General features: G+C 31.2%; 1 protein-coding gene across 7 annotated transcripts in view; it reads right to left on the bottom strand.

Moving 5' to 3' along the window:
- The window catches only part of LOC132905553 (TGF-beta receptor type-1), a 68,359-nt gene that overhangs the window by 7,205 nt on the left and 39,748 nt on the right, over nucleotides 1–21,406 (bottom strand). For 4 of the 7 annotated variants that reach the window (XM_060956973.1, XM_060956983.1, XM_060957003.1 and 1 more), the window contains 3 exons: nucleotides 5,711–5,938; nucleotides 4,549–4,782; nucleotides 975–1,315 (listed from right to left, as the gene is read on the bottom strand). In XM_060956973.1, coding sequence (XP_060812956.1) covers nucleotides 975–1,315; nucleotides 4,549–4,782; nucleotides 5,711–5,938 — 803 coding nt within the window. Of the gene's footprint in view, nucleotides 1–974; nucleotides 1,316–4,548; nucleotides 4,783–5,710; nucleotides 5,939–14,194; nucleotides 14,404–21,406 lie in introns of all 7 variants that reach the window. The other 3 variants (XM_060956993.1, XM_060956963.1, XM_060956952.1) reach the window with 3 other exon arrangements.

Genomic DNA, 21,406 nt, shown 5'->3' on the forward strand with positions numbered 1-21,406 from the left:
GCTTCCATGTCAAACACCAATCTCAAAAGTAGTGATTAAATGTGTTTTATAGCATATGTAAGAAAATATTGACTTCTCCAAAATTTTTTATAACTGAAATATTGCAAGGTAGGTCGGTTATCGTTAATTCTAAGGGAAGAAAAATTTGTCGTATTTATTTGAATCAATAACAATCGATAGACTGCGGGTATTTATGCATTTATGAGATATTTCCAAGCATCAAAATGCATAGGATATTCAAAAATTTATGAAATGTCCACAGCAAATTGCTTATTATAATATATATTCAGTAGATGGAACAAATCTTTGATTGGGTTACGTTCCGATATTTCTAGGAAAAAGGCGCCATTTGAATCGTATTAAATCTAAATTAAATTGTATGGGAAAAGAAATTGACGTTCTTATCTGAATTACATTAAATGAAAATAGTGTAAGAAAGATTTGTATAAAACACAACCAAGGGTACGAAATATATATTTTCAAATCTGATATGTATTACAGAAATAAAAATGGAAATAGAAATTTCCGTAACATAATTACTTTTCAATTTAGCAATAAGGATTTCCCTATTTATATGCTTATAATACTTGAACATGTGTAGAGTTATAACATAAATTTGGCGTGTTTTTATATACATATGTATATGTATATGTACATTAATATTATATACGTATATGCATATAATATTAGGTTGTCTCAAAAGATTCTTTCGTTTTATAAGACAATAATAGAGACAACGTCTTTTGCTTTATATTATTTTATTGAATTATGTATGATCCATTTTGTTGTATTACTACAAAATGAATGAAATAAAAAATGCTGCGCATCTATTATTTCCTTATAAAACGAAAGAAACTTTTGGGACAACCTAATATATTACAATTCAATATTTCCAATATATCTCGCCCACATTTGGCTATTTCGATAAACAAAGCGAATGGGTAAAATATGAATTTTTTAAATCTATAATTTACCTCGGGTGCCATGTACCGCTTAGTGCCCACTCGATTATTTAGTTGGATATCGACGGTGTCTGTTATTACATCATGCCTGACGGCTAATCCAAGATCGCCGATCGCGCATGTGCCATTCGTCTTCACGAGGATATTTTTCGATTTGAGATCCCTGTGAGCGATGGCTGGTTTCCCTTGCGTGCCGACGATCTCCATATGAAGATGCGCTAACCCGGTGGCAATCGACAGAGCCATCCTGATCATACCGTTCGTATCAACGGTCGATCTGTTCAAATAATCGAACAGCGAACCCTTCTCGTGATAATCCGTGATCAACCACAGCTGGGTCCACGTACCATTATCTGAGGAACAAAGACACAACTTGTATTTCGGATTATTCTTAATCTAAATATGTATGTCGTATGCATTTGTGTTTGCTTAAATTCCAATAAGTCGAGGGATTCGGATTGTAGGCACCTTTACAAAGAACAATAAAAAGGATATAGTGAAAACAAGCAAGAAACATATTCTTTACTTTCTCTGACTATATTCATTCACTGGTTTTATTATTAAGTTTAGCTTACAATGTCTAGTGAAGAGTAGCGGATCTGGGTCATTTGAATTTAAATTGAAAGAACTTTCTTTATTCAGGTTGGTTTCGACGCATCTCAGTCGTGCTTGGCCAACGTATTGCGCGAATGACGCGAAGTTTACATACAGCCTAAAATCTGGTTATTCACAGCGCGTACACGTGTATGTTGCTTTGTACATGTATATGCATGTGTGTAATTACAATTAGTCCAGCCTACTCAATATTTCTTCAGGAACAAATTAATAGTAAAAATGTTTTTGCATAATATGTTTCGGAACAATACTTTGCACAAAATAAGCGATTTTGATACAATTTTTACCTCTGCTGTTTCATAAACAAAATATCAATTAAACGGAAAAAAAGACTTTTTTTACACTTGGCTTTGTACCTTAGAAACAATCTATCGTGCGTGAAAAAATTTCAATAAAAAGTTATAGCTAATAAAATTATCTATAAAATTTTAGCTGTTACGTTACGATAAATCCAATTGTTAGATGGCAAATTAGTAAGAGATGCGAAGAAATCCGTTTTTCTTAAATCCTTTATAATTTTATCTCCTTAATCCTTTATTATTTTATAATTTTATAAACTTTACTTACCATTCTGTAATACTAGTCGAATCAAACTAGGTGTAGTGAACCAAATTTCGAATTGATCCGTTTGTTAATTTTCGTACAATCAATTTGTCAACTTACGAAACGGGAAATATTTTGATATTTAACCGAACAAGATGTTTTCATTCAAGCTCTTGGCTAAAATACAGCTACGATCATTTTTTATTAGTTGTAAAATGCAATAACTTTTACATTTTTTATCCTACCATAGCGGAATTTGTTTCTATCAATTTCTGAAATCATTTCATGTAATTTAAAAAAAAAAAGGATTTCTCTAGGACCAATTGACATATCTATTTTTGACTGATATTAGTTACTGACAGATATCTATTTTTCTTCGTTCAAAAATTCGTCAATGTGAAACATTAGGAAATAAAACAGTTTTACAGTTTATTACTTATATTATATGTGGATCCTTTCGTATTGATTGGATGACCATAAAAGATTAATTAATTAATGAACATTTGCAAAGTTGATGCATTTTCACAGCAGGCGATTAGAGGCCTTCAATGTAGTGAACGAGGCTGCTGACAATGAGAGCTCAACGCGTCGTTGCTGACTCGACCGGAATCACGATCGCGCGAAAACTGTAACTCATGGAAAGGAAAAAGTCGCATTATCTCGGCAGCTATACCATTTAGAAAGACAGTTTTTCTTTAATTTGGCGTTACTCGAGTAAAGGAAACGATTGGTGATATCTATTTCCTTGTTTAATGTTATTTAAAGGCAAAAAATAAAAACCAAATCTTTGTGTTTTCTGTTCAACTTATAGTTATTAACGTCATAAAAAGCGTCCTATAATCAAAATCAATAACAACGAGTTGGAAATTAGACTACTAATTAGCAGAATGGAAAGGATAATTTTATCGAATGTCCCTCCGATTATTCCTTACGTTTTAATAATTGACATTCTGCACAAATTAGGGTTGAAACCATACTCTGCCATATCATTTCTGAGAGCTAGTTTAAGCGAGCAAGGACTGATATATCATGAGTTCCCGATGACAGATTTTTATACAACCTGATGATACTGATAAACTCCCTGAGGTCCTCTAAATTCAATTTGATAATACGAACTACTGGACTTTGATATCCTCTGGGAATCTTACATACTTCCTTCCTATACAAGAGGATATGTATACATAATATATGTACATAAGGCTAAATAGATGCTTTAAGAAGTTCAGAATTAAGTACTACATTTCCAGCAACTGTTAATACAAGTCAAGCTAGCAATAAAATAAATAATAAGTCGAGCGGAACAGATAAAAATCTAACGAACAATGCCTCATCCCTTATACCTACAATCACATTCCTATCGGCCAAAACAGAAACTAGACGAGCATTACCCTTTATTTCTATCTTATCAGATACTCCTGATCGATCGAATCCAAGTTCAATCTGATAATTCGTGCTATGGGCAATGAGGAGAACCTCGCAAGTCTCGAATTTTATGCCCGGTACCAAACATTGATCAATTTATTATGAATTCAATTAAGACAATAAAGCAATGCAATCCAAAATAATTTTCACTTAATTCTTTGCAGCTATGCAGTTTTTTAGAAAATGTACCGGAAATAGGCAAAGAATACACAGAAAATGGAAACAATCTCATTAACCGTTTACATCATACCCCTATTGATCTCCTGCTCAAACCTGAGACAGAGTTTCATTAAATATGGAATAACTAGAACCATTAAAAATCTCCAACAAACATGTAATACATACTAATATTAAAATATATAATAACGTGGGAACTGAATCCGATACGGCATTAAAAACGATCGAAGACTTAAGATAAATAGAATCATTCAGCGCTACTGGAAAAGTAGCTACTTATGTTAATAACAAATTTCTTAGCGAGGAAAACCCAATCGACGCTATCTTTGAGACCATAGTAGTGGAAGCTTATATATCGGACGAAAAATTTACAGGTATAGTGAATATATAAAATACTTGGTTAATTCACAAGCATTAACTAGTAATAAATTGCTACACTTACTAAATCAGATACCTACATCATACATGATATGTGAAAATTTTAGTAATCATAGTATCTATAATCATAATCCCATATGAAGATCCAATACATTCCTTTCCCTGTCTACAGGGGAAAATTTATTGAAAAAAGCTTAACTGCATAATAACTTAATTCTACTATATAGTATACATAGTATGTATACTTAACACTAAGAAATATGTTCATTATAATCTAGCAACCAATTCTTATTCGTTGCTATCCGAATTAACGGATAATTATCATCCGTTAGTCTCGAAAAGGTTAAAGTCGTTAAATTAGTCGTTAAGTCGTTAAGTAACCGACAGTTAAAACTGTACGAATTCCAATTCGACGCAATGTTTATGCACTTGCGTGCAAATTTGTACCTACCTTTGTTATCAGCTGCGATGAACCCGAGGATATTATCGTGTCTGAGCATCACCGTCTGATAAATTTCGGCCTCCCTGAACCAAGACCTTTCTTCACGCGAGCTGAAGATCTTCACGGCAACGTTCTCACCCCTCCAACGACCACGCCAGACTTCGCCGAAGCGACCTTTTCCAATCGTCTCCACCAGCTGAATCTGGCGGGCTATGCTTCGCTGTACCAGAAGCGGCAGGCCTACTTGGGAGAGGATGGGCATTGAAGAACACGAATTTCAGTATAGTTGAAAATGACTCTCGTGTGCACGACATTAATAATGTGCTTTGTGTAAAAATTTACGAATTCTAAACAGGATATGATACAGTAGCAAGATAGTTCAACCCTTTCGTGGTTAAACTCTTTATGTAAAAATGTATGAGTTTCAAACAGAATACGATACAATAATAGGACAGTTTAATCTCTTCGTGGCCCACACCGCACGCAGCATTTTATCGTAACTGGATTATATTGAATAGCTATTACGCCTGGTACACTTAAAAGCCGTTTACAGTTTACAGTACAAAGAAATTTTGTGAAAGAAGTACACTTTTAAGAAATAAATATACTTTTGGAAAGTATAATATAAATGAATGTCGGAACTTCAATATGAACTTTAATATACGTATTTGAAATTAATATCAATACAACTATAGTCCAGATGGAGTGTCGTGTAAAATAAAAAGAAGTAACGGACTAACTGATAGCAAACCACTGTTTGAATTATTTTTAAATTTACATCCAAAATATCACTATTATATTCGATATACATATATGTACTGTGCATTGTTGAATAGAAGACTAGCGCGATGCGGGCACGACTGGTATTCCTCTGTATTGTTTTATTTATTTATGTGACACTTTCGGCCAATACGCATGCTATCTTTATGATTGTGTAGAATTTATATGAAACAGCCAATCAAGCTCGCATTCCTTACGCTAGTCGTCTTTTCAGCAACGCAAATAAATTTAAATGTGACATCTATTTTCGCAGATAAATCTGATTTAGTTATAAAATATCCATTGCTAGATACATAGTGAAAATGAAAAATGAAACTTGATTAATACAGAATTTAGTAGCGAAAATTAAAAAAAGTTTGATTAATATATATAGAACTTTAATTTGACCTACCTGAGCCACTGCCACTGGTAGTCATTTCCAGCATATCCCTGATGGTAACACCACCCAGGATGGGTCGATCTGGTGCCTCCTGCGAATCATCGCTATTTCCTGGTCTTTCTGGGGTCTTACGCACGTGATAAACGACCATAACCACCACGCAGATCAGGCATATTGGCGTTGCTATTATCAAGGCCACCTTCCAAGTGACCCACGCCGTGTCATCGCCACCCGACCGCACTTTCCCCAACAAATACTTCATTATCATTTTATAGTGAATCATTTACGCGACAGATCACTCCAAGAAACATAAAACGTTCAAACCATAGATAGTTTTATCACCAACTTTCGACCTTCTAATTTTTTCACTATTATTATACTTATCTAATATCCAATAACAATACAAATCTACATTTTTTAATGAAAGTAAATAGTAGAATGTTGCCAAGTTTTAAATTCATTTTTAATTTTCTATTGTTTTGTCGCTGTCTGTTTTTATAAATATTTCATTTCATTGAAACTATTTGTTCCACGTCAAAGTTTTGTAATCTGCAAGATTTCAAAGAATTTAACAAAATTCAGGGTTACTTAGATAATAACATGTTCACTGAGAAGTTGAAAATCATGAAATTATAGAAAAGATTTGAGAACAATTCGTATCCAACACATACACAGGTACATAAATATATAATGTTGTATCTACAGATAAGTATTGTATGAAAAATATCTATTAGTTTACAGTCTACAGTATCGTAGATAGGTAATGAATATTGGATCCATAGTGGATATATTGATCGTTCTATTCTATTATCCAGTATATTTTTAAGGTTTATTTTAAGAAGGTTTTTTTTAATAACAATTCCATATCTTTTCTCAACATATTTAAGAGTGAAATTTCGCTTATTTCTAAATGGACCAAGCTAAAGACACGGAAATTTATTATAATATTTGAAATAGTATACACGTATCTACAGACAATTATGTGTATAAATAAGACTTTTCAACTCAATGAGAAAGAAACATTTAACATTTGTTATCGTAGCTAAATATCCTGTGAATCAATTTATATTAAACAGTTAGAGACAATTTAAAGATAAGTTGAAAAATGTTGTAAAACGTTATACTTTGTAAACTCAACTATTCAACTCTACAAAAAAAAAAAAAAAAAAAAAAAAAAAAAAAGACAAACTCGAGCTGTATGATCAAGCTAACAAAGTTAAACGAATCCAATAGATTGAACGTAACAGGTTTCTTGGAATGATTTGAAAAGCCAGCGAAGCCATTTTCGGAATAAAAATCAAGAGGTACATGCGTTAAGCTTAGGAAACAACACAGATGCAAAAACATCTTCGTGAAACATGCTAAGGCTAAGTGATGAGCACCCCCAGAAGTATGCAGCAGTGAGTTGCAACAGCTTAGTTTAAACTTTAAATCAACAGAAGCATACAGGTTACAATTAGATATCAGAAGGTCAGTAGGTCAGGACTAGGAACAAACTCTTTTCCAATTCTTTATAAATACTTCAACGATCGATACACGATTCGTATCGTACCTTATTCTTTCCATATCAGTCTGTATTCTATAGATACAAGTATAGAGAAAGAAAAAAAAAAAGAAAAGAAAAAAAACGAATTCGATCGAGAATAAAGCATCGAAAGTATCAACATACTATAATGAAATAACATCCTCTCAATGATTCTGCCTCTTCCCATCACGTCAAAACGAGCGATTCTTTGCATTACCTGTCCGGTTAGTGCATATACCTACTCGTACAACGATGACGGAACCCGCGCATGAGTCATCGTGTCATCATGTAGATGCAACGCTCCTTTCACGATGTCTGGATCATCGTATTGTACTGTTCCCAGCTTCACTTACCTGATGATTGATTCTGCTACATAAAGAATATGATTTCCTTCATACGGATGCTGTTAATCGGTTATTCTTCGAAAAACCACACGGATCACATTAGGAAGAACACGAGGTTAAATTTGGGATATTCCTATTAGGAGTGTTTGATATTTTTGAAAAAATCGAGAATTACTTTCGAATTAGACTTGAAATAGTATAGATCGAATTTCGAAGCGAATAATCGCTTTAGCTTTCGAGTCGAACTAAAAAATGAATAATCGACTTAGAATCGAATTTGAATACGAATGAATCGAATTTTAGAATCAAATTACGAAAGGAAAAATCATTTATGTATAAAATTTAAAAACGGACAATTTCTTTGAATCAAATTTTAAAACAAAAAGTTGCTTTCCGCTTAAATTTCGATAAAAGCGCTTTCGGATCAAACTCTGAGCCAAATTAAATAATCGATATTGAGTTGAACGTTGAACGTTGAAAACAAATGGAACTATATAGGAATCTATTGTATTATGTTACAGATACCTACACACCATTACTATTATTGTAATTTTCAATTTTTTCGAGGCATACTGCAGGAGAAGTGGAAAGATGATGGGAACGAACGGCTGTGCTTCGCCACAGGGAACAAATATTCGTGAAATCAGATCGATCACAGAACTGGCGTCCGCACAAGAAGCATCCATCTAGCAATTTCACGATAAGGCATCAAATTGATTCCCACGAGATATTCGATGAGATGACGAATAACGATGAGACAGACGAGTCACAGATGAATGATTGCACGTCCAGGGGATGTCCGATGAAGATTGGCAAAAACCAGTATCTTGCTGACGCGTAATGTTAGTGCATGAACTCGTGCCCCCATCCTTAAATCGACCGTAATACACGATATATGTCATTTGGAACCAAGCATACAATCTCACGCGTCAAATGTTCCGCGAATATCGAACTTTCTTTTTATTGCATAACCGTTTATGTACATAAATATAACAAACAACTCCGTGATTGTTTAGAAAATTTTAAAAAATGTTGTAATATTGCTTTATCGTCGAAATTCATCGATCAACGAGTATTTTTCTGCAGAGGAAACAATTTCTGTGAATTATTAGGTTAGCAATGGATCTCTTTGTATAATAATACAAGTTTTTGTTATTCGTTACTACTAGTTTTTAATGGCACACTTGTTTCGAATAATGTATTATTAAATATTATTAAATATATAAATTTTTTACGAAAAAATACGAGCATTATTAAATCTATATTTATAAGATGCAGAAGCAAATTTCAATTATTAATAAAATTTATTAAAAGCAAAGAATAACATAGAATAAAGTAGATGTATCTACATTTATAACAATAAGAAATTCTGTGTATAGAAAGTATGTACCAGCACATAAACAATAAAACGTATTTGGTTTATTAATGATCATTTACATCACTTTCAATGTAACGAACTGATTCCACTACATGTTACTTTTACTTTTACTAAATAATATTTCCTGCTTAATACTACAAAACAAGTTTACCTAAATACTGAAATTTCAAAAACTTGTATTTACAATAGCAAAGTGATTTAATGTCACCATTTGCCACATTAGTGCTATGGCTATGACAATAGTGACCATTGACGTTGATGCGACATTGGTGCCATGCGACAATTAAATACTATTCTCATTCTTCTTCAACATATATATTTATTTGTCTATCTTTATATTTTTCAATTAAGTATTCCAAGTCATTAAGTTACTTTCCTACAAATATAAGCATTTCTTAAAACCATATTTTAGTAATTCGTATCGTTAAAAGCACAATCTCAACTATAATAGCCATAGCATTAATGTAATAATTCACAAATCATGACTGTAGCATAAAATAATTCGAAAATATAGCGCACTGTGAATAATTAATGGATATTAGGCCGCTGTTCTCGTATTCTACCTTACATTTAAATCTAAATTAAATTTTTATCTAAACGTAAACCAATTTTTCTATAATTCTGTGTTTATATGCCAAGTTTTCCAATCGGTCGGTAATTATAACATAGCTTAATAATAATTGTTATATTATAACGATCGGACCATTTTACGGGCAAGAATATTGAAAAAAAAAAAAAATTGAGAAAAGAGAAGATGAGAAAGAAAAATACCTGCTGAGCAACACTATTTACGGACGTATATCCAAACCGAAACAAATCGTTGCACCAAAAGCTCACACGAATAACTAGCTTACTCTCCCTCGGATTTAGTGGAACCCGTATAATCGATGAATACCGCTTTCGATACGTTCTATCAACCCTCCGTCAATACCGCGCGAATACGCCTCGTTATTCTACGTACAGCGTGTCGTGTTGTCGTCCATTTTATTCAACTTTGCCATGCCGTCCTGTTCTCCATTACATTCCTTTCTATCTACTTTCCATACGGCTATTAAGCTTATGTATTGGTCACTTGCCGATGACAATAATATTATATACATACATACATACATATATTGTATATTGAGAGGTTGCTTGTCCGATGCGTGACAGTTACGCCAGTAGCGTACGTGCCAAATCGTAAATGAATAAGATAGCTATGAGGGTTGTGTTCTCATTTTTATTTACCCAGATACCTCGACTCAAATAAGATAACTAAACAAACCAAAGATAACTAAACAGTAGTACGTATATATTTTTAAACGATATAGTAAGTTATTAATTGACTAAACAGTAAATAAACTATAAATTTGTTCTCGGTAAAATTGACTTCAAATTTTAATACATTATATTTTCTTTATGAAAACAAGAAAAAATTCTATTTTTATTATTAATAACTAATAACAAATAATTTTTTTCACGAATAAACAAAATTTCGACCTCGCAAGTTTAAATGAATGACTTCAGAATTTGAAGTATCTTAAAGGGGTAAGCGTTAAATTTATATGTATATATCTATATATTTGATACAGTAATATTTCTGGTAAATGATATACATATAGTTACGGATAGAAACTGTAGCCTGTATTACTTCGTATACGTTTAAAAGCTGTATAAACTGTACTTTATATACATATGTATGTATATAGAGAAAAATTTGTTTATTATTTATATTTAGGCGGAATACAATTTACATACAATTAATGCTTCTATGTATGTAGCTGTATTTTGAATAAATAAGAGGCTGTAAAAAGATGGAAGCTTGTTTCATCCTACTCGTAAAGAGTAGGGTGATTCAAACTTTTACAAATAGATCAGACTTTATGCTTAATATACAATATATGTTAGGTATTTACTAAATTACTTCTAAAAATACAGTCTTTTGATATTTTCGTTAATTATTTTAATATTTTATATTCTGACAATGTGGCGATTTTACTACAGATAGGAGATGCACTTTTATTATAAGTAGATATATTAGAACTAAAATGATTCAAACAAGACGAAACATTACGTCTATCCGAGTCTGTTCGGCATAAAATATATGGCAAAGAATTAAGAATTATTCTAAACCTAAAAGAAAGTTTTGGAAAGAGAATCATCTGAATTTTATTTCAGAATCTTCTTATAACCTCTTATAAATTATTATCTATGTATTTAACCCAGTTCTACTCTTTACTGCGACTTTATATTGTTGTAAAATTATTTGTGAATTGTACAGATTACTCGTTTTTAAGCTAGGTTAACATTCTTGTTATATAATATCCTTCTGACATTTGTTCCAAGACACTTGACATGGAGAATGTGTGATAATTAAACTCGAGACGAACGTACGATCGAGATATATGTAAAATAAAAACTGCATTTCAAATCAAAACATTTTTAGCTAGTCTGTATTTGGAAGAGCTCGGCAGAGATAAGTGTGAGGCGGTTGTTCTTTTATTCCATTGACAGCGCATTTTTACAACATCGTTTTTGTAATAAGAGTCAATAGCATAGCGACCATAACCGCCGTACACTACTATTACACGCACATTACTATCACGTATAATGGGCTGCTGGAAACAAGTCCCGCTGGACGGTGTGGCACAGAGGTAAGGGGAGCATTGCTCTCTATTGCTCACATATGGATATTGTTTTATTAGTATATGTGACACTGTCGGCCATTCCGCGTGCTTATCTTTACGATTGAGTCGAGTCTGTCAGAAATAACCAATTGGGTCCGCATTCCTTTCGCGGGACTTGTCTCCAGCAGTGGACAATAGATATATACATATCTATGTATTTACATATCTGATGACGCAACGTATCGTCATCGTCGTTGCATCGTGACATTCGTGACATTCGTGACAAAGAATGGCGAATTGTGGCGATGAAACGAGAAGATGTTTGGCTTTTACCTTCAGTTGTACTAGCTTCTTTTTTCAATTTCTCTTTAAATGACGTTTCAATGTCCTCATTCGATATCGCTATTTGAACAATCTATTATTTGAGATTTCATAGAAGTATGGTTCAGCAGATTTCAAACCTAACGCGACAATAAATTCATTTTTTAATACGTTTTATGTTACAAGAAAATGGAAACAGAAAATAAAAGGTTAAAAAATTAATTAAACACGTAATTCTTAAGTTTTTTAATATTTCTATGTCGCAAGAAGAACAGAACTGAAGGATTTCAAATGAAAAGTCGTAAGGCCAATCGAATATTTAATTATCTTTTAATTTTATGTAGCAAAACAATTTCAAGGAAAAATTGTAACTAAAATGTCAACAAAAATAAATTCGTTGCAACGCTAATGATTCGCTATACAACATAATAGAAAAGTATAACAGCGAAGAAATATTGCAAATATTTGATCTCAACAAAAATCTCGGAAAGAATATGCAGCAAGATAGTAGAAATAATAAGACACAGAGCAATAACAATAATAATTCTTTATGCAGGTAGTGAAAAACCCCTATAATGATGAAATACTGTTCGATTAATTTCATTATATCGTTGCTGAATATGCTTGTGATAATTTACAAGTATTTACTTAGACTACTGTGCAAAATATTTGGACACTTAAATTTTCGTTTCCATTTGCTCTCAAGTACTATTAGTGGCATACTGAACAAACTTTTTTATCTTAGTCCATTGACTAAATACATATATCATGGACTCTACAACATAATGTTCGAATACTGTTATTACTTGTTATTTCTACAAAATGTGCAATAAAATTAATTTTAATAAATGTGCAATTTGCTCACACGTTGTTGAATTCTGCTTTAACTTTATGAACATTTTATATAATATATAGGTATTAACATAAATGCAATTTGTTCCAAGTTTCAACAAATTGCAATTTATCTTATGAACTTTTGCATAATAAATTATTTCCTAATACGTCGTTCTAATATTTTCGTTACTCGCCGTAGATAAATCGCGTGATACATTTGCAAAAGATGGACGTAAGTTATCATAATGTAAATAGAATGTATCATCGGGTTATGCAATGAAACAGCGGCCTTACAATAGCGGTGCAAAATATTGAATTTCAAGCTTCGCAAACAGTTCTCTGACAAGGGAAACGCGGGCTGTAAACGAATCACGGTGTTTCGTTTCGCGGTCGCTGCATTATGTCAGCTCGATATAGTGAAACGGGACGCATGAACAAAGATAACGTGTATATACTTACAAAGGACATGTATAGAGCTAGATATGTAATGTGTATGTGACAAAGATGATCACCCGGACCCAGACAATTCACAAAAAGCATCAAAAATCGATGATTAAAAGCCCAAAATTCTTTTTTTCTTTTTCTTTTTGTTTTTTTACTTCATTTTTATATTTATTCTATTTTTATCGCACATGTTTTTCCAAGGTCGTCGTTGCGAAGATTCTCCTTATTTAGATAGAATTACAATAGGTAAAAGAATACACTATTACAATTTAAAATAATTTTTTTGCCGATTTCTACGCAATCGCTATCTATTGATGAAGATAAGAATATATAATATAGATTACTTTTAATTTTCAACGTTAGATATTGAATATCATGTGTCACTATCGCCTTGAAAATGTAAATCGATCAATATGCATTAGTTCAGTTCTTCGTTTACTATGTCGAAATTTCTGGTTTCCGTTCCCGATTTTATTGATTCAACAATTAAAGGCACATGACGCGACGTCACCATCATACTTAATCATAATACCAATATATATTATACATAGATACCTATATTTAAGCAGCAAGAAAACAGATATTTCCACAATATGTAAGACAAAGATAGAATTCATTATTCGCGTCTCGCAAATACATCAAAAGTTATATCTACTTACTTCGTTTTTTTCTTCTTCGTTCATCGATTAATTTTAATACCTTTATTCTCTTCATTTTATTTTTATATATTAACCAGTTAAAAAATTACGCTTGTTTCTTAACTATTTGCTAAGATTCTACCTAAAGAAATGTGATCGTAATTTTTTTTTAATAGTTAGCGAAGTAGTGTCATGTGTAAGTACAGTTAATTCGTACTCATACTGTATTTATCAACTTAAAAGAGTGAAGTCGAGAGAACTTTTGCCGCGAAACCGAAACAACAAATAAATTAATTTCTCCGAACAACAAATAGATTAACAATTTCAAATTTCATAGGAATTGTGCATTCGCTTTCGCCTACAGTCGATCGACCTTGGAAGGAAACAGAGGTTGCGGAAGCTGTACCTCGTTCGAGGTAATCGACGAGTCGGAAGTATGGCCCACCTCTGGACTCGCGAGGAGTAAAAGAGGGCCTTAGGTCGCGATTGCAGAAGTCGGAGTGGTCGCAGCAGGCGACCGCGTATTCCACGTCACCTGGACCGTGTAGCGTGTTATTCGCTTTGCACCAGACTGAGTATTCGGGTGCCGGGAAGAAGCGCACCTTATCATAACACCTGAGAACAATTTACATCACTTCCGAACCAGAATATTTACCGTATCTCCGATCAAAGGGAAGAAAAGTTTTTTTGTTACACAAATTCGATCTCTTTTCATTCCTTTATTAGGTGTTACGTATACGCATTTATTTTCAAGCATGTCGTGATTTTCTGATATTTTTATGTTCAGTTATTTCAGAGATAATGCATTGCGTCTCATAAGTATAAAATCACTGAAAAGCTTTCGATTTTTGTGTGTTGTTTATCTAATACATATGTATATGTAGGTATGTACGTACAATCTGCAGTATCATAACTGTTATAACTCAAATTGAAAAGTGTATGAATAATCATTATAAATGATTAATATTTTTTGGTTACTGGCAACGATTAATCGTTATTATCGGCAATGAAAGCATTCGTTGGTTGATGCTGGCTAAAAACAACTTCCGTCGTCGATAATGATTACCGCTAATCAGCAATCATGAAAAAGGTTGTAATTATTTATAACATAATCGATATACCTAAATCGTAACCAGAACATATAAATAATATTATTTTTTAATAATTTCATTTTTTGGAGAATCTCTTTAAAATTTAGCGATCGATGTTTTCTACTTAAACAAAAATTAACTTTTACTCAATGACTTCCTCCGTAAAAGTGTCATAAATAACTGTAACTTTTTACTTCCGATTATAGTGGTAGTGTAAGTGGTAGTGTGTAAGTTAATCCATTGCTAGTTTTCATAGAACAGTATTGTACGTATATTATTATATAAAATACGTATTCATATTATGTATTTCGTTATATGTATTCAGGATGTCTGTACAATCGAGATGCAGTCAGAGAAGAAGTGATTCTTCACGAAAAAATAAGTCGAAAATGTAGAATGAAGTTTTCGCATATGAGATGAGGTGAAACTGCTACTTGTAAAAATAAGTCTTACTAATATAAAAGCTATTGAAAATATCAAACATGAATTGCATGCACAGTTATGCTCTCTTAAATAAATTATCATACAGTTCTTGTAATGTGTTACACCTTTTTTATACAAATATATGTAAACAAAGATTGAGCTTAAAGCGCAATGAAATGAAATTGTAACAATAATTTTTATAAATTGTAATGTTTGATTTCACATAGATGCTTCTAATCAAATTTTCTCATATTGAAGATTTTACGGCAGTTTTATATTTATGAGACGTATCGTAATTGTAATTTAGGGCAGAAAGATGTATTATATTTTTGGAGAATTTTTGTAACGGTACCTCATTGAACGGCCACTTGCTCATTTTTCTTTGTTTATTTCCAAGCAAGATCAGTTACGTTTAAATCAAGTATCAGCGTCATCCTGCGCGTAAAGATATTGTAAATAAATTACAGACGAAAGCCGCAGCTGGTCAATGCTCTTTCCCTGTTCTTTCTTTGCTTTTGCTACTCTTTCTCAAGGTCTTCGTTGGCCAAGTGATAAATTACTCTTATTACAAGAGTTATAAATTCGGAAGAGCACACAACGAATAACAGGCAGCCGAGATAAATTTGGGAATTAATCATTAATAACTCACGATCGCGGCCATTAATTCACATGGTTCTTCATTTTTTTTTTTTTTTTTTTTTTTTTTTTTTTTTTTTTTTTTTTTTGCTTGGTAATTTGGCCGTTAAGAGGCCATATTATAACATAACGTCGTTATCTTCAGACTTTTTACGGACGCGTCGCTGCGTCGGTAATTTCTTTTTTCGCACTCTTTCAATAAATTCTCCAACAAAAAAAAGAACCACTGCACCCCATCAAAGATACGGTTCTCAAAGGGGAAATTCAATAAAATTAGTTTATTATACACGTATGACGGTTCACGAAAGTATTTGGGCGCGTCTCATAGAAAATAATTATGTGTGAGTATATTGTGCATATTATACATATAAGATTTAAAAAATTTCATTAAAATTATAATACAATCAATTATCATAATTATATCAGTAAAATTTGAAACCGATCTCAAAGTGTAGGTACATAGGTATAAAAATTATAACATATATTTAGTAAAAAAGTTAGTGTATATAGCATAATTCGAATCATTTTATCTTAAACATATAGGTTATAAATAATAAGTACCTATTGAAGACCCACTGATATTCAGGCATGTCGATACAATGTAAATTCACCGTTTACATATTTTTGTGACCTGTACAAATACTTATCTTTTTTTACTAAATAATATACTATATATTTATATATACTATACTATACTATAATATACTATATATCTATATATACTATAATATACTATAATATACTATATATCTTTTATATATATATATATATATATATATATAAAAGATATTTAGAAAGATAAGTATTTGTACAGGTCACAAAAATATGTAAACGGTGAATTTACATTGTATCAACATGTCTGAATATCAGTGGGTCTTCAATAGGTACTTATTATTTATAACCTATATGTTTAAGATAAAATGATTCGAATTATGCTATATATACTAACTTTTTCACTAAATATATGTTATAATTTTTATACCTATGTACCTACACTTTGAGATCGGTTTCAAATTTTACTAATATATATATCTTATATATATATCTTCTAAATAATTTCTATATCCTATACATATATTTCCAGATATTTTTAGATTTGTTTCAAATTTCACCAATATATATAATCATAAGATTTACAACATAGTCTCATTATAATGCTGATCTGATGAAACATCAAAATATGTTATGTAACATAATAATATAGATATTTATAAAGAATTTCCACAAATGTTCAAACATTTTCGTGAGCCGCTATACCTACCGTTATACGAAAGATATGTAAGTCGAAAGATACTCACGTGATTAGTTTATAATTTTTTTCATTACTCGAACGCATAAATGGATATTGACGGCGTCAATTCTATTATTATAAATCTACTTTGTCGTTTTGAACTTAGCATGATACGAAATTATCGCAATGTTTAATGTTGACTCATGAAATATTTTAATACAACCATAGTTTGACAAGCACTTGTGCAACAAGGTACTTTTTAATGCACAATATCTAGATATATTTTTGAAGAAAGAAAGCATACGAAACATTTGCCAATATTTAATTACAGTGAATATTCCCATTAAACCAGTATAAAGTAAACATTTTTAATCTCTGAGAAGTAGTACATGTACCTACATTATACAAGTACAAATATACATATATACATTATATAGAGTTTTAAAAGCCGCGGAGGATAGGTAGTTAAGATCGATTCTCCGTTAAAATCGGAGAAAAACGGGATTTAATTCGTTCTGCTGAAGTTGTTTACCTTTCGGATGCTTTTGCGTCATCTTCTTCAAACAGACAATTTACAAGAACAAAGGAATTGAAGAGATTAAATTAAAAGGACGTGCAGAGATGAAAATAATAATAGCTACTAAGGTAAAGAAAAAAAAAAAAAAAAAAAAAAAAAGAAACGAAGCGTGGGTGCAAGATTTTATTTTACGTATGAGAATCGTACGAATGATTACAATAAACATTTTGCGCTTTAAAAAAAAGCACTTGAGAACACGGATAGCTTAAAGACCACTTACATTTAGTGCGAATAATAAATTAACCAAATTACAATGCAAGTAAGCATCATTCGATAATAATCACTCGTTAAATGAGTTAACATTAACACAACATCGAAGCCTCGATTGCGTTTTCACGGGATTAAACGACGTTATAAATTTAAGTACGCCACGAGTAAAACAATTCACACAAAATATGCGTAATTATTGTTATCGGTAATACCATAGTATAACATGACGAATAAATTTACCGACTAATAACCAATATTGTTCGATTGACGATGGAATCGCGTAAATTTTTTTACGTGATTCAAAAAGGAATAACACAAAACTTTCAAAAGTATTTTAAAAATATGTAATTGATAATTAGTTTACGAGCTAGGTCTATTTTTGTGAAAAATGGTCATTAAGCTGCACATGCGCATTTTTGGGACTTTATCTATTACAATATTTTTAAATAAATGTACAGAGGTTCTCTTCCTCAAAAAATATGTTTGATTACGACGTGAAGATATATAGTCAGCATACGCCAAACAAGATAACACAAGAAGATAAGCGCTTGCCTATATGATTTTTTCTTGATTCGCTACAAAGAAAACTACAGTAAATAAAAACAGAGTTAATTCTTAAACTAATTACCGACTGCATCTTCTTAAATATTTTTGGCAGCTTTATAGTATAATCTTTCGATTAATATTAAAAATTATTACTATCATAGATCTACGCGATTGTATCGTCAATTGAATAATACTTCTTTGCAAACAACTGACTCTTAAATGTTTTTAATGATAATACTTAATGTAATATTATTGTATCTCTCACCGACCCTTCGAGCTCTAAGGTTATTATCTATCTACGACTCTAAAAGATAAATTAACGCGTATATTGCATAATCTCTTAGAACTGGTGTGATATTATATACATATATACAAGGATGAGATTGAAGGAAGATTAAGAAAGCCTAGCAGAGCAAATCTGTATCTCCTTTTCCTTACAGAAACTGAGAAGAAATGTGTATTTACAAAAGATATACCTTTTGAAAGAATCTGTTTACCAATATCATTACAATATTTATCTTCGTTAGAGAATGCAGAGAGGTACGTATATGGCAACATGCTACCGGTGCTTTCTAAGTTCACTCGGGAAGACTTGCGGTCTCCTCGTGCAATTGTAAGTGAAAATATGCAGGAGGAGAGTACCTTGAAGTAACTAGAACCTCTATAGGTGGCAAACATTTTCACACTGTTTCTTTTTAAAATCATTTATCATCGTTATATAATTTTTTATATCTATAAATATCAAAAAACGAAATTTTTCATTAAATTAAAAGAACACTACTATAGTAGTAGTATAATTTCTTTTTATCTCCAAGTTTTTCAATTATAAACTTCTGCGATTCATGTATTAAAATTTTATTAATATAAATACATTAAACAATATTAAATGAAATCAAAAAAAGGAAAGGCTATTGCTATATTTCTTCAACCGGCTGTGCTGCAATAAAAAAATGTTGAACAGTGAAAAACAAGAGAGGAGACAGGCGGAAACGTATTTGAATAAAAAATTCCTAGATATTTGAGAAAGTTCATTCTAAAGCTATAAAGATACACTGTCATCGTAAAGTATGTGAACACTTTGATCGGTTTGTGTTAACAATATGTGAATGTTAGTAACATGTAGAAGTTAATCATAAATAGATGAATAAAAATAATACATATTATCTATTTGTGGAATGTATTATCATGATTATATTATAATTAAATTAATATACATATATATATATATTATTTTACTTTCTTTTATTATATTAATATTATATCTTTTATTATTATATTAATATATTAAATGTATATAATTAAGTTAAATATGTGTATCATATATGTATATGTTTAATACAAATTTTATGTTGCATGTATACAGGATGTGTCCTCTAAGACCGTCTATGATTAACCACCAATTCTCGGACATTTCCAATAATCTGCCAGTAAAATGTTTTAAACAAAAGTTCAAATCTGTTAATTTGAACAAAATAATGTAATTTGGATATTAAAAATTTTCGAAAAAGCCTTCTTGACATTCTGTATAAAAAGTTGTTAACCTATTTATATGGAGAAACAATTAGTTTAGCAGATATTTTATCTTTTAATTTGGGAAATATACCGGATGAAACAAATGTAAAGCATTACTTTTATATTTCTTCTGCTTGTCTCTCATACGATATATTTTACTAAACTATTTAATTACTATTTAAATTATATTTTAACTAAAATAGCTGTTGAACTAATTGTCTTTTGACATAAGTAGATTAATAACTTTATATACGGAATGCAAAGACGAGATTAACATATTAATACAATAAAGGATGATATCCAAATATAAAATAGTACCTGGAATAGTATTTTTAGAAATATGACAGATTGTCAAATATCTGTCAAATTATTGTAGGCTATCTCAGTTACTCACTTTGGCATTACTTATTTTGCCAAAGACTTTTTGCAATATTCTGTTGGAGAAATATAGATCAATTACCTCGAAATGTTTTGAATTAATGAAATTTCTCTAAATGTTTCATATAACATAAATAATATGTGTGGATATACAAGAAAACTTTTTATGATAAGCGTTGCAATATTTTCGTATACCACTATAGGTACACACTCGTACAACCTTTTACGTCGCTAACATTTACTGTTGCTGCTACTGCTGCTAATGCTGTGCACATACTATGATAATAATAATGTATGTAATACCCATAGCGATGGAGAGAGTGAAAGAGGTTGACTAGGCATGAGCTAGGATGCGATACAATGATGGACACTGAGCGTTTGCTGAGCGACGAATAATTATCGTTCGAATTGAATCGGAAGTAATAAAATAATTATATTAAAGCATCAGTGGAAACACGCGGACGAGTCAACAGCATGAAAATGTAATTGATACTTTAAATTAACAAGATGCTCTCCGACATTATTACACATTATCATATACATATATATCTATACTTAGTACTGTACAGAAGGTCTCGGTCATTTACAATAGTAATCTGAGTAGTAGCAGTGATAGTGATAACAATTATATTTTATAGAGAATATTTTCACATGATCTTACATAAAATCTTTTCAAATCCTTTGATAATTATTTATGACGTTACTTATGTATTTATAGTTCTTTCTAATTGACAATCTTCTTAGAGATGTTTCAATGTAGTTACTTGTTAAAATGGTGTGGAAAGTATTTTCACATTGTTTTAGATAAAAATGGATCTCTTAATATTTCCTTTATGCGAATACTTGTAGTTATTCCTGTTTCATAAATTACTCATAATCTACAATTCTCGAAATAAGCATATCTGGAAAAGTCAATATCTATGTAATACTAGATTTAAAATAACATTAAATATCTACTCATTTGTAAAAACAAAATATTCATTTAATAGGTGACTTAAGATTTGTATACAGTAC

This window comes from Bombus pascuorum, chromosome 1 (genome assembly GCF_905332965.1).
Source record: "Bombus pascuorum chromosome 1, iyBomPasc1.1, whole genome shotgun sequence".
Lineage (NCBI taxonomy): Eukaryota > Metazoa > Arthropoda > Insecta > Hymenoptera > Apidae > Bombus > Bombus pascuorum.